This window comes from Zingiber officinale, chromosome 1B, assembly GCF_018446385.1.
Source record: "Zingiber officinale cultivar Zhangliang chromosome 1B, Zo_v1.1, whole genome shotgun sequence".
Classification (NCBI taxonomy): Eukaryota; Viridiplantae; Streptophyta; class Magnoliopsida; order Zingiberales; family Zingiberaceae; genus Zingiber; species Zingiber officinale.
The window spans coordinates 38562026-38587211 of NC_055986.1; the positions used below are offsets into that span (position 1 = coordinate 38562026).

The following is a 25186-nucleotide window of genomic DNA, read 5'->3' on the forward strand; positions in this document are numbered from 1 at the left end:
GATTGATCCAGCAGGTTTGGATTGATCCGTGAATTGATCCAGCAGGTTTGGATTGATCCGTGGATCGATCCAGCAGATCTGGATCGATCGGCCGATCGATCCGGTGAGTCCCCGCGAACAGAACCCCTCTGGATCGATCGGTGGATCGATCCAGAGGTCCCAATCGATCAGTGGATCGATTGGGACGCTGCTGCTTCGCGCGATAAGCGCTGGATTGATCCGTGGATCGATCCAGAAGTTTTTCCAGAGCACAGAGGCGCTCTGGATCGATCCGTGGATCGATCCAAAGCCTCCCCAATCGATTGGGAGCATTCCAATCGATCGGGATTCGACCGTTAGCGTCGATTTAAGCCGCAGGCGTTCATTTCCTTCGGCATCTCTTCACCGATTCAACTTAGATCTTCACCAGCTCCTCCACAGCTTTTCTCAAGCTCGAGATCGCCAGTTCTTGAAGGTTCTTGGAGGCTCTTCCAAGTCAAAAGGCGGATCAAAGCAAGAAGAAGAAACTAGGGTTAGGGTTTTTGTACTCATTGTAAGATTGTAAGCTTGTATTTCTTGTATCTCTTCCCTCTCTTCATGTATTGAGTCTTGTAGGGCTTCTCCGCCCTTGGTAGTTACCATAAAGGAGAGGTTTATTTAGTGGAGGGTGTGTGTGTTGGTGTGGATCCTTGGATTAGTCACCTCTTGTGAGGTGGATACCAAGTAAACCAACCGTGTTAGCGTTGTGTGATTGTTTCTTTGTATTTCCGCTGCACATCTTTGAAGAAACAAGCACCGCCGAGCACCGAGCGAACGCAACGAGCTATTCACCCCCCCCTCTAGCTACTTTTCGGTCCCAACAAATAGTAGGTGTCAGTCTGATCTAGAGTTTTAGCGAAATTTAAAAGTCAGAATCAGATAGTCCAAAGACTGTCAAAACATTTTATTTCATATTATTTTTGTGTGTTCTATGCTAACTATGTGATGCAGAAATCAAAAAGCCTAAAAAGGCTAATCTAGGCGTCTGGAATGGATCCAGGCGCCCTAAGCTGATTTAGGTGCCTGTAAGGGATCTAGGTGCCCTGATCACCTTAGCTTGCAATAAGATGAGGTGTCATCCTTTAACTAGTCAGTGCATGTTAACATCTAGGCGCCTGAAAGGGATCCAGATGCCTAGTACGGGATAAACTTAACCAAGATAGAGTTTCGACGATGTGCTGCCATGTCAGCGGTCCAAGCCCCTGAGAGTGGCTTAGTCGCCTAGAAGTGGATAAGTTGGCGACGAAGGTGGATCAGATAGACCTTAGTGGAGGCGTCTAAAGGGGTTCTAGGCTCCTAAAATGATCTATAAAAGACCCTTCGACCAACAACTCTAAAGACCGATCTTTTATGCTCAAACAACGCTCGTGCTGCTCTGAAACTCTACTACAACTCTGAAAGGCTTTATCGACAACTACGCTCTACTTCAGATCGCTTGAAGTTGTCGGTATTTTTATTTATTAAGTCAATTGTATTTAATATTTAAATCCTTGTCCTTGACGCACTTATAGTGAATTGGCCATCGAAAGTGGTCAATGATCGCAGACTTGGACTAGCAGCACGACCTGTGAACCAAGTAAAAAGAAATAGTATTAGTATTATTTTTGTTTATTCTTTTCCGCTGCATACTCTCGAAGTTTCTGAAAATCATGAAAAAGCGATGAGCGTTATTCAACCCGCACCGTCTATGGCTTTTTTTCGATCTTACAGATGTAACGACTAGAGTGAAGATTCCAAACAGATTAACTAAAGTATTTCCAATAAAGATAGATGTCTTACATATAATATAAGCAGGATGATTAAAATAGAGGAGATAATTTGGTATTTTATGTGATTATAAAGTACTTCTAAAACTTGGAAGTTCTACAAAATAGTTGTTAAACCTGATATGTTATATAATGTTAAATGTTGGGTTATGACTCGAGTACATGAGCAGAAGATGGGAGTTGTAGAGATGAAAATGTTAAGATGGATGTGTGGAGATACGAGAGGATGGATAGAAAAAGAAATGAGAGCATTAGAAAGAAAGTTTAGTTAGCAATAATAAACAAGATAAAATTTATTTAAGTATAGATGACGATGTAGTAGGGGATAAAGCCTAATGATGTAAAAATATCCATATATCAAACTCCACCTAGTGGGATAAAACTTATTTATTGTTGTTGTAATGTGTTGATATCTATTAGTTAAGTTTCTTATTATAGCTACGATTGAATAAACCTTGCCAAAAAAATTGTCCCCGTAAGATGGCAATAGGTTAGAAGATGACAGACTTGCTATAATAGGGTAAGAGATCAATTCCCAATGGATACATGCCCTTGGGGAGAAAAACTCTTCCCATCCTCTAGTCATTTGACGATCGACTATAAATTGACCCTGTAATTTACCTTCGTTCATATGACCTAGGAATAGACTATGAGAGAATCAATTAATTTGAATCAATTACTTAATCGACTCAATTTATATAAGTCAATTAACTTGCCTCATTAATTGATCAAATAGAAATATTCCATCTAATACAATTGAAATAGTCCAATCAACTTCGCCATTGACAGACTAATATATGGACTACAACCATCCTAATAATTGAGTTTATTTATGTCAAGATTTATTCTATTTTAGGTATATATTATTTCAATACTTAATTTTTAGGGTACATTATATTTTGTTCCAGTTATAACCTTAATCATATGATTATATCAAGTAATTCAATTTTATAAAATAAAATATAACCTAATAAATAAAACTTTTTTAAAAAAAAATTAATATATATTTACTATATTACCGATTACAAATCAATCATACATATTATCATTTTTTTTTTTTTTTTGTTGAATTTTACATTTCTTTTAACTTTACGTTTCTTTTAGTATTTTTTTAACTTATGCAAAAATACAACTTCATTTTTAAAATAAAATATCATATTTTTTCTAAAATTTTTTTGTTAATTCTTGAATCAAGAAAAATCTTAATTTTTTTAAAATTTTCTAATTCTAAATTACATGTCTCCTTTGCCTACGTATCAAACATAGATCATTATTCGAGAATTATTGATTATCGAAATCAAGCAGAATTTTCGTTGATAATCTTAGATGAATAATCAAAATTATAAGGATAACTTTAAACCAAACACACCTGTAAAACTATAGCTTTGTCTACAAGATCGGAACTCTCATCTCACTTTAGTGTTATCTTTACATCTTCATCTATGTAAATTACCTTTTTTAAACCTTCATTAATACTTTTCAATTTATTTTAATAATCAATAAAAAATATTTATGAAACTAAATAATCACTTTCAAAATTAATCAATTTAATTAATTAATTTAAAAAGTTCGATAACTGAATTATCCTTAAAAAAAAACTTTGATTGCACTAGCCTCTATATCACTTCCAGTTAATCAAATATACATGAATCAATTCTTAATTGCAGTGCACCATTGAATTAATTTTTTCTAATAGAAAAATAACGAAACGAATCATTTGCACTTCCAGATTTAATTTGATAATCAATGGAAAAATTCTATAGAACTCAATCTATCACCTTTAAAATTAATCAATTCAAAAAACTCAATACATGAATTATTAAAAAAAAAACCTTTGGCTGCACTAAATCTTCTTTTCATATATTTCACTGTCATGTATAACTCAACATATATCAAATACTCAGCACCAATATAAGAGACATGAAACGATTCAGCATGTGACATCAAGTTAGGTAATAGAATCATTCAATTTTATTCCACAAAGCAAAGATGGCAATTAGCTATCAGAGAAACAAGAAGCTATCAGAGAAGAATAAGAACGTGCTAAATGACAGCACTTAACTGCTTTAGTCTACAAACATAATACCAACAAGTCATCAAGGGATTCAAGTCTCACCAAGAATACCAAAAGAATTGATTTATAAGACATTCATATTTTTCTTTTAGTTAGCTCCATGAATCCAAGGGCATTATGCTGAATCCTTGGTGCCTTCATCCATGAGCCACAGCTTTTTCTGTATCACTAATATGCCTTCCTTGTCTTCCAACTCTGAATTGGATTCGGCGTCTGCAATAGCTACTGATTCCCAGTGCAGGGCCGTCAGATACTTGTCGATGAAGTCTATGATTGGCTTCTTGTCCCGGAAGATGACAAAACCAGTTGGTCTAAGAATGCGGTCCATCTCGAGTAGCAGGTCCTCAGCGCTGCATCCTTTCTTTTCAATGTCGGAGAAAACGGTCCAAGCATGAAGGAGGTCGTAAGTCCGAGGGTACGTTGAGAAGGCCTCACACCTGCCCAAGATTTGATGAATATAACAATGTGAATGGCCAAGAACAACACCAAGGGATTCTACAAATCCACAAGAATTGGCTAATAGCCTAATAGCTTACTGGTAAATAGTATGCCTCATTTAAAAAATTCAAAAGAAGAAACACCGTTGATTTATATCTTAAAACATCTATTGGATACAGCGGTGAAAATTCTTCAATGCATGACAGAGGGGAAAAAGAGAAAACACATTCATGAATTGATCAAGACACAATTAGTTCATGCTATAATAAACAATGATAAAATCAAACTGATTTAGCATGATAATTTTGAACAGCCAGGTAATCCAACATGAAATGAATTGGAACGCAAACAACTAAGGACAGCCTAAAGGGAATTTTAAGTGCTTCAGCTGAACTGCTGATATGGAAAATGCATCTGATAGATAAAAGATGCACAAAGGTGGATGAAAAATTGGAGCTTCTTGCATCAGGTATGTTTCAATCAACAGGAACTTGTATGTCTATTTTTGCCACACATAGTATTAGATGGAAAAAATATAAACTGTTCAAACCAAAGACACTGATATTTTACACTTGTGCTCCATAAGAGAAGGTTTACAGGCTATTCCTATTAAATAGGAAGAATGATATCTACACAACAATCGTTTAGATAAAATCTGTTACAGATTAACCTCACAGTTATGTGGTACAATAGGCTACTGTAATCAATTTACAGGCTATTCATAGAATAAACAAGCAGAACGAGGAATATGGGGGAACATGAAAATAAATGACATTATTAACATAAATAAGCAATCTAGCTATATCAAACAAGCAACAAAAGCCATAAAATTGACAGGCCAACTACAATTTTCTTGCTTTGCTTTGAGTGCTCAGATGGCATCAAGCATGTAATCAGATATGATAAAGAATATGAAGTTCTTGAATAACTCACCAACGTCATAGTTGGCAAATATGTATGCAGAATTATTATGCACAAGTTACACGTGGAAGGAATATAAAGTAGTAATAAGCAGAATAGTCTCCTTTATAAGGGAAATATAGGCTTACCAATCATGTGTAGTGCCAATTAGGCCTCTGTCATAAATTATCTTGAGGGTGTTAGGTCCATCTTCTGGTACAACGTTCATAACCCAAACAGGCATCTCTTTTAGAGCAGCAGCAAATGAACCCAAGTTTGCTTTCATATCCATCAAGTTTCTCAGTGTATTTGGCCTGATCTTTGAACCCAATAGGCTCCAATAGCTATCAACCCTCTGATGCCAGATTTCCTGTGAAATGTGACGTACGTTAGAAAAATGAATCTGTTCCAGCAAGAATCACTTCTTTACTTGCATGTCTGTACTATAATCATTGTTGTTAACGAACCATGATATACAATGACATTTACCATGTCCTTTTCAAACATGTCTGTTGAAATACCAAAATCAGCAAGGCGTGGAGGAGGGGTAGTCAAGCGAGCTGGCCAAGGAGCCAATCCACTTCCCTCGTCTCTTTGGATCTCTGCAAAAGAGAACACTCACAAAAAATTAGCATAAAAAAATTTCAATGACAAAAGAGCTAAAGATACGTAACCTTGCTTAACTACCCCATTTAATCATGGTTATTGCAGTGCAATGTATCAAAGATAATATCAGTGATGATAGACAAATCTATTTCCACTCCAGACACAAATGTTGGATTGCTATCATGCCAGTAACTTTTGATGAAGCTTAAGATGACACCTTTTGTATGACAATTTAGCATGAAGTACTCACACATCACAAAATTGAATTTAAAGTCTTATCTCCTTTCCTATTTAAATATTTCAAGCATCATTGTATACTTCTACCAATATGCACTATCCTTTATAGTTGGTCTTCTTCAGTTATACCAATACAATGGCCATATTCACAACATCCAAAAGTTTATACCCAACTTAAACCGCCTAAAGTCTTCTTGGAGTATATAATAATCATGTTTACCTGTGGAAACAATGATTGGTCATAAATCTGAGGCCAGAAACCCTTTTTTGGATTCAGTGATCTGACAACCAAATTAATACCACACAAGGCAAATGGAAGATCAGTGAATAACTGTCAAACTTTTGAGATTGTGAATGGTACAGTTTTTCCATGATAAAAGCTTGCCATTTACATGTATCAATTCCAAGAGTCATTTTGGAAAAGGCAACCAATATAAATACACTCACTTGTCAAGTTACCTCACAATATCCATAATATGTAGGTAATATGCTATATGTGAAGCCTATTAATCTTAAGTGAGAACTTCATGAAATTAGCATTACCAAAAAAACCCAAAAATTCAGTTATGTTTTCCTAGCTATGCCATTACTTTGTGACACAGCTATGTTGGCAAGGTTTAAGAATCTACAAAAAATTCAGGCAAATAATCTCGTAGTCAAACATTGAGCGTAGAGTAAATCAAAGCATTTCTTTAAGGGTAGCTAATATAGTCGCTGCTTGAATCAATAGGGAAAAAACTGTTAAGAAAAAAAATCCTGAGTTAATGTTAGAAAACACCTACAGTAGGTAGCATTGAGTAGGGTAACAAAACTTATGCTAGAGATGGAATTGAAGGCTTCTGATTGAGACATGTTTAAAACTCCTAGTTTAGTGCAACATAGTTTAATTCCTTATCATCATTTGAATCTTCTAATCCAGAGGGTCAATGCTACATTCTCACTTCTATTTAAATCAACATTTTTCAATTTTGTAGGATAAAACTAATCAAATATCCAAAACATCTACATAATTCAATATAGGATACCTCAATATATATATATATATATATATATATATATATATATAGAGAGAGAGAGAGAGAGAGAGAGAGAGAGAGAGAGATGACATATCTAGGATCAATATTCCCCCATAAAAAGCTAACTACTCACGTTCAGAGTAAGGAGAAATACAAGCCTCCATTGGGACGCCCCATACAGCATCTGGATCATTATTAGATTTGCACAGAGGTGGCTGAGTTCCTGGTGCTCTCTTCATGTAACAATCATTTGTCAATGGTTTAACCCATATTACAGTTTGGTTCTTTTTGGCAGCAATCTTCCAACACATTCGTTCAACTAGTGCACTCATCTGTTTCCAAATTCTCAGGTCTTCTTCATCTTGTGCATATGCTTCAGGAGATGAATAAGCAAAATAGCCTCCTGGCCTAAGCAACCTATCTAACTCAAGGAGAAGGATTCCGTCTCTTTGCAGCCAATCAATTCGACATCGAGAACAATGTGCAAATTCAAAAGATCTGCTTGGATAAGGAAGCCTCTTTGTACCAAGGACACCAAGGTAGGCAGGAATTCCCCTCTCAAGTGCAAATTGAATCTGATTTTGATGAACATCATTAGGTGCCAAAGACATAGCTATGATATCAGATGACAAGAGATATCCTCCAAAGCTAGCAACTCCACAACCAACATCCAGAACAGTACGGAGTCTTCCTTCATCATTTAATATATTGTTCGAGAAGTTAAGCATCTGTCAATCCAAATAAAGAATTATTTTTCTTTGTTTCAAGACAAATTAATGAGTGAACCAGACAAGAGACCGCTTGGGAAAATAAGGCCCAAAGGACAAAAATGACTAGTCAATTTGAAAAAAAAAGATTTCACAAGCATTCCCAATTGTGGATGATAGAAACATAATTTTACTTAAAAGAAAAAAGAAACATAATTCACAAAATGTGGACTTACATTTGCAATGTGTGAAATATATTTACCAGCTCCATAATGAAAATGAGTGCCACCTCCTGGAAAAACAATCTTATCTCCCTTTACCACCATCCAGTTCTGGTCAGATTTCTCATGTGCCAGATGTGTGTGAGGAATGTTTACTTGCCAAACTTCATCTCTGCTTTGTGGCCACTTTATTGGTACCTACAGCATCATATACAAAAATAGGTACTTAGAAGTCTCAGAGAACATGAAACAGCACAGCCACACATAAAATGAAGTAAAACATTCGGGTCATCTCTGAAACAGATATTGCAGGTCTAACCTTGTAGCTAGTTGGTGGAGGAATCAAACAGTTGTAGCGCTTCTCAGGCTGTGGGCAATGTCTTTCATAATGTTCCATCAGAGACAAATCTAGCTTAAGTCTTGTCTGGTAAATAAGATTTCTGTCTAGGCAAGGAATGAGCTCTGAATGTCGATTATCGCAGACCTGTAGGAAAGTAGAGAAAATTAATTAGAGTTTCTAAATTCATTGATGATCTAAAAGACAAATGGCTAGTTCCAAATTCACTTACAGGAAAGCTTTTTGGTACGAGGCCATCATCTCCCTCCTGACTAAAAATAGACTCATCCGATTTTCCTAACTCTGAATTATCCACACTAGACCAGCCAATCGTTCTTGAAAATTTGGTACCATATTCAATTGCAGAGTTAGCATGCTGCCCTTGAGTGCCAAAGGAGCCATAGTATAGAACCAAAAAGATTAGACAAAGCAACCCGATACACAATGATGGGACCAAGTGTTTGTTTTGGCCTCCATCTCTCCCCCTCATCGTGTTGGAAATAGAGCTCTAGCAGAGAGCTAAGTATCAGGATACTCAAAATGACATCCAATGTCCAAGCATACGAGACCCTGCAGTATAATAGGATTCGAAACAGCACAAGGTGTTCAGAGTTCAGTAACCTAAACACCAACAAAGAAACTGAAATCAAAACACATATTGTAGGATGTCCACAAAACGAATAAAAAACAGGATTATTGGAGTAATGAAGAAACCATAAGAATTAAAGATAAAACAAAGTGAAAAAAAATATAGACACTGCGACTATACTTGTGTTTCATAGCACAGACGCTGGTGAAAGGAAGGGAACCAGTTAAAATCCCTTTTTTTTTTTTAATCAATCAACAAAAATAAGAAGCAACCAGAACCTAGTTAGGTCAATCTAGAAACTCCCTCAACAGCACGTAAGCAATAAAACTACTGCTGAAAAGAATTGCATCTCCAAAGGACCAATCCACAAACCTCACCCTCACGGTGCTTAAAACACCGATAGAAATAAAAACGAACAAATTGTTTCATTTCAGAAAAACATGGAAGTTCGAGAGTTGAGCCAAGAATACGAATACTATCGCCCGCACAGATCTTACGAACATCTACCTGATCAGGAAAGAAACCCCACCAAAACAACCACGATCACCAAAGAACAACAAGGGGAAAAAAAGTCACTGCGCAGATCGCAACAAGAACAGGAACGAGCTCGAGAGAGTGGTTACCGAGAGTCTGAAAACGAAAGACCTGCCGATTTTTGTGAAATCCTAAACGAGATCTCCACGGATCGCAGCACGACGGTTGGTTCCTGGCAGAGGTGGAGCGGAGGAAGTGGAGGAAGCGAGTGTGCGAGGGATGGAGTGTGGAGAGATCAGATCTGGGGAATAGAGAGAGAGAGATGGGAGATTTATAGGTAACAATGGCATTGAAGAATGTTTGTGTCGGCAACAAATCATGTGATCGATCAGATAGAACAAGCGCTTAAGCTTGACCCGAATCCATCATAATAATAATAATAATTATTATTATTATTATTATTATTATTATTATTATTATTATTATTATAATATATATATATATATACTATAAAATCTGAGATAATCTATAGGAGCCTTAAAGCCTAGATTGATTTATTACCGCCCAAGACTTGGTTAAGTTGATTATCATATGCTTAAGTCGTAGAATTGAATACGGGTTGATTTTTGGTTAAGTCACGACAAATTCTCTTACGACTTAATCTGGTTGTATCTCGGTGACCTCTCACGTATAAAAGGTGTGTTAGAATAAAATATTTCTTGTAATTTAGTAATTGAGAGGTTGATGATATTTACCCCACCTCTCCTTTAGATAAATTGGGACTTATTGATAAGGGGGCTTAAAAAAATATGGAATTGTTACATCAGTGATCTTCCTAGAGTCGGTCTCACAGATATAGAGAGGTAATACAGGTACATAATTGAAAGCGCATGGTCGAAATTTTAACCCCAAGTAATGACACTCCGATGATCGAATCTGGACCTCTCAATCATAAAATCATGTGCCCCCAGCTGTACTATGCCCAAGGACAAAACTCATGTTCCAACTTTATATGGAAAAGCCTACAACTACAACTATGTCAAAGTGAAAAAGTTAGGATCATAAATTTCGAAATCCAAAATTAACAAAAAAAAAAAAAAATGTTTAATAAGTCTCACATGTTAATAAAAGACATCTAGTTATTCGTGTGTACTTATTTGTCAAAATATTCTTTATATATTTTGTGAATAATTATTTAATAAATGTAAAAAATTTATCATTAATTATTTATTTTTCTATACATATATGATTAATGATAAAGTTCCACAAATTAATAGGTATATTAATCTGAAAACAGTTTGATCGGATAGATATCTAGAGGTGACATGAATATCTAGATCGACACTGAGTATGACTAGGTCGAGATAGACCGAGGGATGGATATCCAAATTGTACTTGGGGGTACCTTGAGTTTAGATGTACACTTGACACGATCCGCTCAAGAGGAGACTACATATTAAGTATCATTGGTTATTCTTCTTATGAACGAGTGTAACTCATCTTTTGACTTGAGATCTTTATTTATTCTATGTGTGAAGTTATGTGCTTTGACGTCGATAAAAGCAGTTTTTAATCGGATTGTGATTAATACGGTAGTTGGGTGTTTGGCAAAAAGCGTAGAGAGAATAATGTTAAGTCAATAGAGGATTCATCGCTTTATTGGATTAGGAGTTAACATCCTGGTCACTTGATAGAGATATTAGTAACTCGAAATCTATGGTCATGGGAGGAATGATTTATCATTCAAGAGTAGTATATTATATCTTGAAAATCGAGTAAAATAATTAATTTGGTAATGATGTATAATGTATCGAATTAATTGGGATGTAAGCTTAGATGAAGAGATTGAATTACACAGTAATCGGTTCATGGTGGTTTACAATTTATGGTTGATATTAATTTTATCCCGTTAAGTGGCTAAAAAATATTGTTAGGCGGTTGCCTTAGTCTGTGTATGGATTTACACTGCCTTCGTGTATAAAACCTAGAGGGTCGCACACATAGTACGTAGACATGAACAATGGTATCGAAAGCTAGTCGAGATCAAGATCAAATATGGATTTATTTGATACAAAGAAGAGAGAATTCGAATAACCATAATCATGATAATTAATGGAGAATTTGAAGAGTCATCATAATGATAATTAATGGAAAAGTTGAAGAGTAATGAAGCTCATAAATGAAGAATTTATGGAGGCTATAACTCTTCATCTTTCTAATTAATGAAGATCATAAATGATGAATTTATTGAGAACTTAACTCTTCGTATTCCTTGGATGTTATAAGTAGTCATCCTCGGAAAGATCAAAGAGTAGAATTCGTTCTCTTCATTTCTCCTTCGTCAACTTCTTCTTCGTTTTCTTCCACCGGAAGAGATCGGTAGTGTTTCCAAGTCTTTGTCAATCCAAGAGGCTAGCACCTAACGGATCGTGTCAAGTTCATGATTTAGTGCGTGTGAATACAGCTAGAGGAGTCACACGTGGAGCTCTTATCTGTCTGTAATATCATTCAAACTTATTGAGGACTCGAGGTATATTTTTTATGTTATTAATGTAAAACTATATGTATCACGAAAAGATCTATGATTCAATATATATCTTCCGCTACGCTCCGAATCCAACACTAATCTGGATAGAAAAAGGAAATAAAAAAAGAAATATATATTTTCTTACAATAATTTATTATATTTGTGAGAAGTCTCTATCCAGAGGATTTAAAGCAATACTTTGTTGCTATATAAGTTTGGTGTCTGATTTTACTGGTGTAAACGGTCATTGTTTTAGGATAAATATCTCTATGATTTATTTATATATATCTTATTCTTCTGGAGGCAATGAAATTGAAATATTTAGAATGAACGATATTGGTGTTTCTTTGCAAGACTATCCTACATAACTGTAACTATGTTTGTCTTGTTTGATCCAATTAACCTGCGTAATTTGTTTGACTAACTTAATTTGTTTGATTAGCTCATCTAATAAAATTGATTTAGTAAATTATATAACATATTGACTCCTTGCTCAAATAGTTTATTATATTCAATAAATTTATTTAGGCCAATAAACCTATTTGGCCTAACTAAGTGAATCAATTCATGCTTTATTTTTTAAAAAAAAATAATCTTGATGTTCGAAGTTTATCCGATTAATTCTGAAATTAGATGGTCTTCCTCTTAATTTATTTGCCAGATAAATTCAAAGTCATTATGTTGGAAATTTAAATAGAAAAATAATGGTCGCCTCACATTGGGAATTTATGATTTGAAAGGTTAATTTATATTGTGTTGTAAATATTAAAGTTGTGAATATTTACATAGGACGAGGATCTCTCTCACATACGTTGATGCAGGAGGTACAAATTTAGGACACAGATTATACTGAATCTAAGGTAAGCTGTGATTAATCGATAATTAATAAAAAAAATATGTAACAAGCCAAGTGAAACGACCTATCATTAATGGTTGATGACTAACATTTCAAGCTCGCCGGCATTTATTTGATTAACTATTGTTGTCGAAGGTCTGAGTTCTTTATAAGGAGGTTGCGATCTTAGACAATAGGCACACAATGAAAAGCAAAAGCAAATTCCTCCATCGTCGTTCTCCTAGTTTCTTTTCTACCGTGTTCATTTCACTTAGCAGTCTACCTGTGATAACGTTTGGGTATTTTTTTCTCAATTCGCTATGATCGACTCGTGCTTGGCGGTGATCATAGTTTGTCATTGTATGCTAGGAAACAACATTCGTCGTGACCTCTAAGCATCGACAGAGGGAATGAATATTGATCCCGTCCGGAAGCTGAGTCGGATGAAGACAGACCTTGTTGTGCGGAAAGTTGACGGAAAGTCATCGAAGAGTTGAATCTACCGGGTACCCCCTGGACAGGTTCGCACGGGCGGTCGACGGCGGGAGATGATCAGGATGATGGCGTTATTACTCTACGCACACTCAAACGAATCCACCAGTCGTTAGAGACCATAAAACAGGGAAAAAGTCCCCGAGTCAGGCCCTCCGACGCTCAAGTCAGGTACTTTTTCCCCAGAAATCACAGAGAAAGGACGAAAAGTAAAGATTAGTGAGAAATGACGAGTGAGTGTACCTGCATAAGGGACAACGCATCCCTTTTTATACTGCAACGGAAGTTTCTAGGTCTGACGGGTGTCAAGGAATGTCGGCTGTCAGGCTTTGTCTGGCTGTGATTGACACGTGGCTCTTCTTAATAGGCTGGCGACAAAACCGAAGGTGTATTGAGCCCCGACTGTTGGCATATTCCCTGACACCTTGATTATTCTCTGACAAGCGATTACGATTCTTTAGCTGATTTGTCCTGTAGTGTCTGAACGACGAGCCTGCGTTCCGAGATCTGGACCCGCCCTGCTTTTATATACTATTATCCCTGACTTGTATGCCCCGATCTGTATTAAACTTGTATCTAGACCTGCCTTTGTCATCCACTATCTCCGGTCTGCACATCTTGATCGGCAAGCTAAATTTATGTCCTGACCTGTTTACTGTTCACTGCTATCTATGACTTGTACATCCCGACCTACACGCTAGGTCTGTGCCAGACCTCTGATCCTTGGCTTGGATGTCCCAACCTGCACGCCAGGTCTGTATCCCGACCTGTGATCCATGGCTTGGATATCCTGACCTACACGCTAGGTCTGTGGCAGACTTCTGATCCTTGGCTTTGATGTCCCGACCTGCACGCTGGGTCTGTGCCAGACCTTTGATCCTTGGTTTGGATGTCCCGACCTGCACGTCAGGTCTGTATCCCGACCTGCACGCCAGGTCTGTATCCCGACCTGTGATCCATGGTTTGGATATCCCGACCTGCACGCTGGGTCTGTGCCAGACCTCTGATCCTTGGCTTGGATGTCCCGACCTGCACGCCAGGTCTGTGTCCCGACCTGTGATCCTTGGCTTGGATATCCCAACCTGCACGCTGGGTCTGTGCCAGACCTCTGATCCTTGGCTTGGATGTCCCAACCTGCACGCTGGGTCTATGTCAGACATCTGATCCTTGGCTTGGATGTCCCAACCTGCACGCTGGGTCTATGTCAGACCTCTGATCCTTGGCTTGGATGTCCCGACCTGCACGCCAAGTTTGTGTCCCGACTTGTGATCCTTGGCTTGGATATCCCGACATGCCCGCGGGGTCTGTGTTCAGACCCGTTTGTCTGTAGTCTCAGTCCTCAGCTATACCCGGCCCGCGGGCCCATTTATTACCCACTGTCGGGGCTGGTCTTATAATCCCCTCCTTTGACCGCCCTATCCGCTGAGACTTTGACTTTGGCTACGTAAGCTTGACTTTTGACCGCCCTTCTGTTCATGTCAGCTTGACTGCTGACCGGCCACGAAGGCTTGACTTCTGACCTTCCTGACCTCCACGTCATCTTGACTGCTGACCGGCTATAGAGGCTTGACTTCTGACCTTCCTGACCTCCAGGTCAGCTTGACTTCTGACCCTCTTGTGGCCTTAACTCATAACCATATCATCCCATCGACCCCACTAAACATGCACCGTATCAAATATGTTTTAAGAAAACTACGTTGAACACAAACCTCGGCTTCTCTCTTTCCTTAACACTCAGAGTCCTTTTGGACTCAACTGTCGGACATCTTGAATGACTCAGGAAACTGTTGGACAATCTATTACCGAAGATATTGGGAAAAATTACTTAATTGAAATTACATAAAATTAATTTTAACTTATATGATCTGAGCGGATAATCTCATGTTGCTAGCGGGGTTGGTTCTGCCAAGCTTCCAGTGATCCGAGTTACAGAGTTGATGCGTGCATAGTAGAATTGGGAGTCGATTGTTGAGTCAGAAAGAGAATTCGCTAACTAAGATACTGAGACATGCATTCAACAACAGTTTCCTTGAAACAGATTCATCCCACCTCCGCCTGTAGTTCGAGGTTCTCTCGGGTCATCTGTTTTCCTGGATACAATGGTAAAACCACGCACGAAACTAAGCACAAGTTATTCGTGGCGAACTAAGAATGCACTTGAGTGTTATCATGAGTAGTTCAGCCAAATAGATGCATAGCTGAAAGAGTTTTGTGGGAGAATACGGGTAGACAAAGGTTCACTTCCTGATCTTCCTCTCACTTTCTCTTTCGCTTATCTTCCGCTACTCTCTATTTTTTGTTCAAGTTCCAGTCTCCTTATATAGGAGCTCTCACCTTGTTTGCACTAAATGACCAAATTATAATCATTTAATGCTAGGTTTAATGTTGTCATTAATATATTTAATGTCTTTATTCAAGAAATCATTATTAATGGGTTTAATATCGCCATTAATGTCGCCATTAATGAGTTTAATGTCACCATTAATGTCGTTATAGAATCACAATTAATTTCATATTAATGCTTCTGTTACCTTCTTTAGGTGGCAAAATGTTGGTTTATTTATTTAGGCAAATCTTGCCTCAATCAGTCTGGTATTCGATGTGCGTAGGTCATGCTCGCACACAAGTCAACCTTAGTTCAATACAATTCGAGCCCTGGATTTGCACCCACCCCTACACACTTATGTGTGAGAGAGTCTCTCCCCATACATATGTTTACAGCATCAATGTATGCGCTATAATTTAAACCAACAATAAAGCCAAGAAAATTCTAATGTAGGACTACCAACCCATGCACAATAGAGTATCTTCGTCTCCACCTCTTCTATTCACATTTCCAACAGAAACTTCCCAAATACTCAGCTTTACTCTCCGACCACTTGATAATTGGATGGCTTGGCGTCCCAACTCATCTACCCACTCGGGGCACTCGACGTCAGTTAAGTTAACTTGGCACTCAGCTAGCTTGACACTCGGCAACTCGAGCAAGTCATGCTACTCAACATTCTGCCCTCCCAACTCAGCTTCTCGACAATCGGATAACTTGGCCAACTCAGACATTGGCATTCCACTTCCTACTTGAGTTCAGGAAGCACTCGAGAGTGCTTAGCTTAGCAATAGCAATGTCCCACTGATGGTCACAACTTGAAACTTAGATGAATCAGTCCCGCTGATAGTTTAAGATTATCAACTTAAATCATTTAACAGATAAGATTGAATTTTGATTATGTAATTTCAAATTCAGTATATTTCCCATGTAATCTCCAAGATGATCCAACACTCAGATTTTAATTTTTAAAATATTTGTCCATTTATAATTCAAATTATATTGCTCTTTACTTCCATATGATGTAAATGACATAGAACAAAGTAATTGCTAATAATTTTATACCAGCATCCCTCTTAATACCCTTTTGCATCTTAAAAGTGATGGCAAAGGCAGTGGAAACATCCGTGAGGCTGGCAGTCATTGGATCTGTGAGATTAATTAGATCACAAGAATTGGATACTCGGATTACCAAAAAAATAAAAGTGATGGCAAACAATAGATTATATATAAATCTATAGGTTCCCCTAGATTGTTGTGAAGGCATTAGAAGATTGAATTGGCAAACACATGATTAAGCATTTGTCTGAGGCAATATCAATGTACACAATAGAAGCATTAAGGCAGATGTACTGGAGGATGCGGAGCAGCTTCCTCTTCCCACGCTTACATTTGTGTCATGTGATAGCTTCTGAATAAACAATACTCAATTGCCTAAAGGTACGGATAATTGGCAAATTCTTGCACAAGAAGCTTAAAGTATACCTAAAAGCTAGTAAGGTAGCTAGTGTTTAGCCGATCGACTTTAGGTGAAAAGACATCAGAAAGCTGTGAAGTAAGCCCGGGTGAGAGTGTATTTTCTAACGAACCAAATGGAACGTGATCTGGATTCTGGATTGGTTTCTTGACGGGTCGCAAACATGCGAGATAGCTATTCATTTGGTTGTTGCATGTAGGTAGTTTATTGACTTGAGAAGATGCTTCCTTTTCCTTGGATACTGGAGCTCCTGAAGGATCCTGTTGCATCAAAAAATGTTAATGAGCATGTTTAGGTGTAAACTGAGGACGATGTGAAACATTGTTGCACATACCCCAAGCAACAGAAATGTAAACTTCTTGTTGTCACCCTCAAGATTGCTCTCAATAAGTTTGCGCAAGTCAGCAAGACTTGAGTTCTTCAACACCTTAAGCTTCCTGATCAGACCTCCAGAAAACTCCTTTGAGGCCTCCCATTTCACATATATGTCTATATATTTGTCGGACTCCATGTCTTTAGGGCTCTCATTCTCCTTCTTGTCCTGGTACCGTTCAGATGACGCACTGCGTTTGAGCTCCTTATTTGCTGATTTCTGCTCTTCTTTGAGTTCCAGCGAGGCAAATGGCAGAATAAGTGCAGACACTGGGCTTTCCTTGAGTATTGAGTCAGAAACCAGCATATATTTAGGTGTAGCTTGCGGCTGCTCTGCTTGCAAGCCCAAATTTGATCCAAGTACCTTGCGTAGTGCTAATGGAGAAGGCTGCTTATTCTCATCCTGAGGTCCTCTCTGCAATGGGCTGGAAGTTTTCACCTGTTGGGCTAGCTCTCTGTGGTTGCCGCACAGTCTGAAAATATTTTGGATGCGCGTTTTTCTGGCAGATGCAGGATCTTTTGTGATTTCAGTAGAGTTGTTCTCTGATCCTACCTCGCAAGACAAGTAACTAGGAAAGACGCAGTCGGCATTATTATTGTTGTTTCCCCTGACTCCAGGGTCAACTAAAGAATTGAAGCCATGAGTTCCACCGGCACGATCCGTGTGCTCTTCTACAACTTCCTTGTCGACCTCATCTTCAATGCTCTCTCTTTCTTCTTGTTCTTCTTCTTCATCTTCCTCAAATACAGTGCTAAGACAAACCTTGTCAGGGAATCTACTCATACTGGCATTAGCCTCCTCTTCAATCAACGCAAGACTAGGATCCAGTTGGAACAGTTTCTTGTAACTTTCAGGTTGGCAGGAGTCCTCTTTTATCTCTTTTACTACGTTAGTATCATGTAGCTCTCCCATGTCTAACTCCATAGATTTTACCATTCCTTGTTCTCCAGAATAAGTCTCTAGTCGCTTCACAAGTCTTCCACCATCTATGTCTTGCAATGCCTTCTCAACAACTTTGCATCTTTCAAGTTCAACTTCCTCGAGTCTCTGCCTTAGCATATCAAGCTCCTGCTTCTGTTGTAGCGTTCTTTCTTCCATCATAGTCAATTCTGATTTTAAAGTCTTAGTTCTTTGGTCAACCTTCAAGTTGATCTCTTCTTCCTTGATTTCTGATTTCCTTCCTTCAATGTGCTGGATTTTTGTTCTGAGCTCTGCTAGTTCCGCTTCTTTCTGCAACAGTTCCTTCCGAGCTTCATCGCGTTCTTTCTCTTTAAGTTTGTTCTCCATTTGTAACTTGAAAATAAATTCATTCATTGCAACAATTCTTGATCTTAAGAGTATTAATGACTCATCTGAATCCACTTTGTCCTTGAAAGTTGGCAAATGAGTAAGACTAACACGAACAATGCATTTTGCTTTAGCTCCATATTCAAGCGTCGAAATAGTCTTGTGGGTTTCCTTGGGATCAGGGCTTGCACACAGAATCATCAAAATCTTTGATTTATCATCCTCAAAAGAATCCTAAAATGATGGAACAAGGGAAGGATCTCTCAATTATAGATCATTATTAAATGTGAAGTAAGAAGACCAATTCCATACCTGCAATAGCATTGTGAGCTTGCTGTCTCTGAATGGAACATGCGAATCACCATTTGCAATGGATTCAACCACCCTTTTTAAAGCAATGTTCCCTTGGTTTATTTTAGCCGTCTGCAAATAGTTAATCATCCATAATTATATTAAAAGAAAATCCAGTGGAAGTATTAATATTTCATTTAATGTGAAGCAATAAATACATAAACCACAATGGTATTGCTAAGTTCTGTTTTGACAAAGTTCCTAGTCAAGATATATGCAAATAGAGGAAAAAGAATAAGAAAAATTGAGTGAAATGCTCATTTGATCATTACTTAACACATTGCATATATAACGGAATGAAAAATGGATCAGTCACAGCACCTTGACTCAATTAACAGGGTGTAAATGAGATATAATACCTGCATCTTTGCTTCAAGGCCAGTTTGACCAGCTGCTTCTATATTTTCAGAACCAGCCATGTCGACAAGCATCAACTTTCCTCCCACAGATGGAACATCTAAGATTATCTGAATATTTATTAAATATTTCAGTAGTGATTGAGCTGCTTATGAAATCATAAAAAGGTAGAAGAAAAAGCAAACATACAATGCAATGGCTCCTTGAACTTCTTTCATTACAAAGGGTGCTTTTAACAATCCGGCGCTTCTCTACTTTGGCAACTTCCCGAGTTATTTTTGCAGCTTCATTTCCTGATATATAACTAGCATTTTTGAACTTCTTACCCATAAACTCCAACCGAACCTGTTCAACAGAAGAAAAGGAATAAATTTGAAGGGCAATCCAATTTAAATCAGACATTGAAAAAAAAATGCTTAGCTATTTTCTCTAGTTTTCTCATAGCAAAAGATGGACAAAAGAAAACTTCTTCCATCTAAAGAGAAAGGGGTGATAATTTGCTTACGTGCAATGTATAGTATTTGAAAGACATCATGACCATATAAAAATGCTTGTGCGAATACAGAGGATGGTTAAACCTCATAGAGAAACAATGTAAGATGAAGAGGATGGCTCATGCATTGCAGAAAATAAAGAATCAAATGGAAAATTGTCATTCATTAGGGAACCAAAGCTTATGTAGTTTGTTTATCTTTTTACCCTTATTATCTTAGGAAGTGACATTATTCACTCACTTTCATTTCTCATTCATCTAGTGGTAGTTCCTTCGATATCAAGACCTCCTAACTCATCCTCTAAAAGTTGCATTCCTTGTATCTTTTTTGCGACTCTCGTCTAGTCATCAAATAGCGCTTCCAAGAGTTGGAAGCTAAAGTAGATAATCTTTTGATCTAAGATATTACCTCCGGAACCAAATATTTATTCTACAATAACAATTGACACCGAACAAGCTAAATATCCTTTGCTATGATAAAGAGTTGCTATGACACAGCGAATAGGATAACTCTACCTTACTCAAACCCTTAAGCCTTAATTCCCACTTTTTACATTGGTGTTTGGCCTGCCTTAAATAGTGCATCCTACATTGTCAGCCCTGATTTCTATAAAAAGGGGTATTAGTATCATTCATACATATTCTGCTTCCCTATCCTAAGTCAATCACAACACAATTCTATTAAAAAACGCCTTCTCTTGACATATTCTTATTCTCAAGCTTTGTTTTTTTTTTAACATGGAGCAACCAACCAATTATTGCGTCCATTAAGTCACAACAAAAGTCACAAATTAGATCATCACTAGGTATACTTTGAATTGCAATTGTGTTATCTACCCAAATGAGGAGTGAGCAAATTTCTCTGTTCTTGGTCATTTCCATCTTAGTCTGAATATTGTGATATATAATTATCCTTGCTATACTTTGATACTATGTATTGCATAATTAGTTTTAAGAACTAGAGGCAAAATGCATGAGACAGAAAAAACGAATATAAGATTAACTTAATTAATGTTTACTATCACTGCATTTCATTGGCTCATATCTTGAATGGTTGCCACTCAAAGGTGAAAACAAGGTCACTATAGGTATTGTACATTGTTACTAACAAATTATAATTTTTATTATGCAATTGAAAATTCTAATATGCACATGTAAAAACTTATCAACTTTGCTTGGAATAGTTCATTCAAAATAAAGATACCTTTATTAAGGCATATAGGTTGTTTTCTCTCCATTGTAGTCATGCCCCAATTTCATGAACCAATAAAATACATTAAAATTGATTGTTACTCCGTAGAGAGAATGCTCGATTTGGGGCCATAAATAGGCCACATCTTAACCTAGTATTAGCTGATATCTTCACCAAGGAACTTGGAAAAAAAATCAATTTTACTTTATACTAAGCAACTTGGGTATTATTTATATGTATATCCCATCTGAAAGGGTAATACCACCACGCAAACTTACACGTGTGCACACTGGAAGTTATAATTGCCTAGTAAAATTTATAACGCCTATTGGCAGCCTTGTTTTAACCCTTATGTGATGGTCATCTCTATACAAGGGAATGAGTCCATGCAATATAGAGCAAACAAACATTAATTCAATTCATTTGAATTAATTGAATGGAAGATTGATTGAATTAATCTTTGTTTGCCCCGCATTAGATAGATTAATCCCTGTTTTTATGAAAAAAAAGATTGGCATAGGTATTATACATAGCAATAACAAGTTACATCATTTTACTTGTACAATTGTTCCTTTTAGTATGCACATGTAAACACTTATCTGGTGGCTGAAATATGCCGCTTGCCCGTTGACTTAACTTAGATGAGGGATAGTTTAGTATTCAAGCATGTCTTAAGACTGCTCGTTTGAGATGTGAGAGCAAAGAATGGAGTTTAACCTCTCCTCTCAAATCATACTCATATTAACAATTAATATTTCTTCTATTTAATTATGAATTACCTATAATATTGTTACTGGCTAAATAACCCCAAAAGTTCAATAATAAACAAAGAAACACGGAATATTGTTAAAGTGCTAAAATTTAATGGAATTCGGGGCAAAAATCTGGGTATGCTCTCATCAAGAATAATAATAACCGAAATTAAAATGTCTAATTCTGGCAATTGCTGATGAATCAATAGCTCGGAGAAAGAATCAGGTCCTTTGAAATCATATCAAGATAAACGAATAAATAAAGGATAAAGAGAGGACCTTGGGCGTATTATTATTGCCTTTAAGAAGACCGAGGCCGGGTCCACCTACTCCGTTGGAAGCTCCCGAAAGAAGATCGTAGATCTCCTCGTTGTAAATCTCTAGGACCGCAACCTGGACAAAGAGAGCGGCCCCGATCGCCTCGCCTTCATCGTCATTTTCATCTCCTTGTCCCAAGATGTCCCTGAGAGCTCTGTAGACGATGCCGGGCTGCTTGGGGCAGCCGAACATGGTATGGCTCTTCCCGGATCCAGTAGGCCCGTACATCATGATGGTGCACTTGGCACCCAGGCGCACTCCCTCCACCCTCGACGACACGAACCGGCGGTAGAAGCCTTCCAGGTCCTCGTTCTCCGACATGGAAACGCCGTCGAGGGCGAATTCGCGGTAGCCAACGTCGGTGCGCACGCGGACGGAGCGGGCATCGTCGGCGATCTCGACAGCGGTGGAGGACGACTTGTCCCAGTCCCTGTCCTTGTCCTTGCGGAGGTCGGCAGGGGGGTCACGGATCCGGCCGATGACCTCGACGGGGTGGTCGGCGATGGGAGGAGGCGGAGCGGGGGCACCGTGGAATTTAATGTTAGGGCTCGGGAAGCGGAGGCGGTGCTTAGGGATGGTCTTAGGCGGGTGGTGATGGACGTGAAGCTGGTGGTGGGGAGTCGACGGAGCGCTTCTTGGAGCCGGAGTAGGAGTGGAAGCGGGCGTCGGGGGCGCCATCGGAGAGCAATCGGTTGCCGGATCGAGAGAAGCGCAAGAGATGCAGAATAAGAGCTTCCTTTTCTTTCCTTTCTTGCTGTGTCTGCGGATCGAGAGCGCAGGTGTTCTAGGGATTTCGAAATGAAGCAGATCGAGATTATAGCCGTTAAGAAGCGTCCCTTTTTCGGACTCTCCGAACGCTGCGTAATGTAACGGCTATTTTTTTTTGCCAACGTGTCATTTCTTCGATGTTATAATTCTTAAAATGTTTGGAAATATTTTCGCACTTGTTTTTTTTTTTTAATGTAACTCTAACATAGGGATGATAATGGGGCGGGGCGGGGCGGGGCGGGGACGGATTTGTTATTCTCATCTCTGCCCCTACATTTCATCCCGTCCTCATCCCCACTTTTTTAGGTTCGTCCCCGAACTCAAACCATCGGGATCAAATCTTCATCCGAACCTCATCCCCGCTTTCATCCCAAATTAATTTAATATTATTATTATTATTTTACTATTAATATTAATATTAATATCAGTATTAATAATAATTTTATTATTAATATTTTAAAATTTGTTAATATTAATATTATTATCAATATTATTATTAATATTATTAAAAATAATATTATTATATTAATACCCATCCCGAACCCGCTCCATCCCGAAAAAAATCCCCAAACTCGTCTCCATCCCCGAATAAATCAGGAATCTCCATTCCCATTTCAGATTTTCCCCGTGAGACCCTGAACCCGTGGAAAAAATTACCATCCCTATTCTAACAGTGTTAGCACCTTCATTTTATGTGATATTTGACCATATTTTTTTATATAATGAACATCCATTTTTATAAACATAAACTGCGTACACATATATATTCTTTATTTTATTTTTTTTATTTTGCCATTGTAAAGACCTTTAACGTTTCAAATTAACACGAGCCGAGCCTTTATTATGTGCCTTATTGGTCAAATTGGGCTTGACCTAACATGACCTGGTTGTTTAAATTGTGTCCAAAGAGTAATCTCCCATACTATTAAAAATCAATTTACTTTAAAAGAGCTAATTAACTTAATATTGAAATCTAAAATATCAAATCGTAATAATTAATATCTTATATTGATACAATCAAGCTATATTAACTTTATCTTTACCATATTTGCAAGTTACAATCCCTCACCATCAAATCTACAACTAACTTGGAGAGTTAACCCAAGCTTGCAAGTTATGCCCCCTCCCTTCTCCTCACCCAATCCAATCTAACAACTCTGATGGTAGCTCCTAAGGCTTGGTGTGATAAGAAACATGATGTATTTTCAAGTAATCAAGATTTAATTTCTACACATCATGTACATATGGTGATTGAATTCTTGATGAAATTGGGGCATCATGTCAAGAATTACTGTTAATTTTATTTGAAAATCATGAAGAAAGTTGGTTGTGGATGTGACTTCTGAGTTGACTGTTTGTAGACCTCGTTTCACTTTACAATACAAGAAATGCCAGTACCGAGTTAGGGAAGGGGTCTCCGGCGTTGGTCCTCCGACGCTCAAGTCAATCACTGAAAAAATAGAAGGAAATGGAGCAACAGTAAACACAGGCGTGAATAGTGTATAACAGTAGATGGGTGTCGATTTTCTAGAGAGAGAAGCTCCAACTTCTCTCTAACTTCTCTCTAGGATTTTTGGCCATCTTCCACATGGTGAGGTGAGTGACTCTTAAGGTTGTTCTCTGGTGATATTTTCGCACTTGTTTTGTTTTAATGTAACTCTAACAGTGTTAGCACCATCATTTCATTTTATGTGATATTTGACCACATTTTTTTATATAATGAACACCCATTTTTATAAACATAAACTACGTAAACATATATATTTTTTATTTTATTTATTTTATTTTGCCGTTGTAAAGACCTTTAACCCTTCAAATTAACATGAGTCGAGCCTTTATTATGTGCCTTATTGGTCAGATTGGGCTTGACCTAACATGACCTGATTGTTTAAATTGTGTCCAAAGGACAATCTCTCAAACTATTAAAAATCAATTTACTTTAAAAGAGCTAATTAACTTAATAATGAAATCTAAAATATTAAATCATAATAATTAATATCTTATATTGATACAATCAAGCTATATTAACTTTATCTTTACCATATTTGCAAGTTACAATCCCTCCCCGTCAAATCTACAACTATCTTGTATAGTTAACCCAAGCTTGCAAGTTATGCCCCCCTCCCTTCTCCTCACCCAATCCAATCTAACAACTCTGATGGTAGCTCCTAAGGCTTGGTGTGATAAGAAACATGATGTATTTTCAAGTAATCAAGATTTAATTTCTACGCATCATGTACGTATGTGATTGAATT

At 37.6% G+C, this 25186-nt stretch overlaps 2 protein-coding genes across 3 annotated transcripts; both read right to left on the minus strand.

The window, feature by feature from the left end:
• Window positions 1-3737: 3737 nt before the first annotated feature.
• Window positions 3738-9705, minus strand: LOC122055178 (probable methyltransferase PMT3). 2 transcript variants are annotated; one of them, XM_042616560.1, is made up of 8 exons: window positions 9533-9705; window positions 8553-8890; window positions 8303-8467; window positions 7999-8181; window positions 7189-7783; window positions 5686-5798; window positions 5346-5566; window positions 3738-4295 (listed from the first exon to the last, which is right to left on the minus strand). In XM_042616560.1, the coding sequence occupies exons 2-8, from the start codon at window positions 8808-8810 to the stop codon at window positions 3974-3976; spliced, it is 1857 nt and encodes a 618-aa protein (XP_042472494.1). In that variant the 5' UTR covers window positions 8811-8890; window positions 9533-9705; the 3' UTR covers window positions 3738-3973. The 2 variants fall into 2 exon arrangements, with proteins under 2 accessions (XP_042472494.1, XP_042472499.1); XM_042616565.1 differs by having other exon boundaries at window positions 8553-8941.
• Window positions 9706-16837: 7132 nt separating this feature from the next.
• LOC122055191 (kinesin-like protein KIN-10A) lies at window positions 16838-22981 on the minus strand. Its single transcript, XM_042616571.1, has 6 exons — window positions 22125-22981; window positions 19598-19753; window positions 19411-19518; window positions 19013-19123; window positions 17375-18934; window positions 16838-17300 (listed from the first exon to the last, which is right to left on the minus strand). Exons 1-6 carry the CDS (start codon window positions 22839-22841, stop codon window positions 17049-17051), a joined length of 2904 nt encoding a protein of 967 aa, XP_042472505.1. The 5' UTR covers window positions 22842-22981; the 3' UTR covers window positions 16838-17048.
• Between the last annotated feature and the right edge of the window lie 2205 nt (window positions 22982-25186).

What these genes read in the sequence shown, in the direction of transcription:
- LOC122055178 (XM_042616560.1), bottom strand. Translation starts at nt 8,810, where the DNA reads ATGAGGGGGAGAGATGGAGGCCAAAACAAACACTTGGTCCCATCATTG. An exon ending in TCGTACCAAAAAGCTTTCCT is followed by an intron (nt 8,468 to 8,552) that starts GTAAGTGAATTT and finishes ACTTTCCTACAG; the next exon opens with GTCTGCGATAATCGACATTC. An exon ending in ATATTTCACACATTGCAAAT is followed by an intron (nt 7,784 to 7,998) that starts GTAAGTCCACAT and finishes TTGGATTGACAG; the next exon opens with ATGCTTAACTTCTCGAACAA.
- LOC122055191 (XM_042616571.1), bottom strand. Translation starts at nt 22,841, where the DNA reads ATGGCGCCCCCGACGCCCGCTTCCACTCCTACTCCGGCTCCAAGAAGC. An exon ending in GCAATAATAATACGCCCAAG is followed by an intron (nt 19,754 to 22,124) that starts GTCCTCTCTTTA and finishes TCTGTTGAACAG; the next exon opens with GTTCGGTTGGAGTTTATGGG. An exon ending in AGCTCACAATGCTATTGCAG is followed by an intron (nt 18,935 to 19,012) that starts GTATGGAATTGG and finishes CCATCATTTTAG; the next exon opens with GATTCTTTTGAGGATGATAA.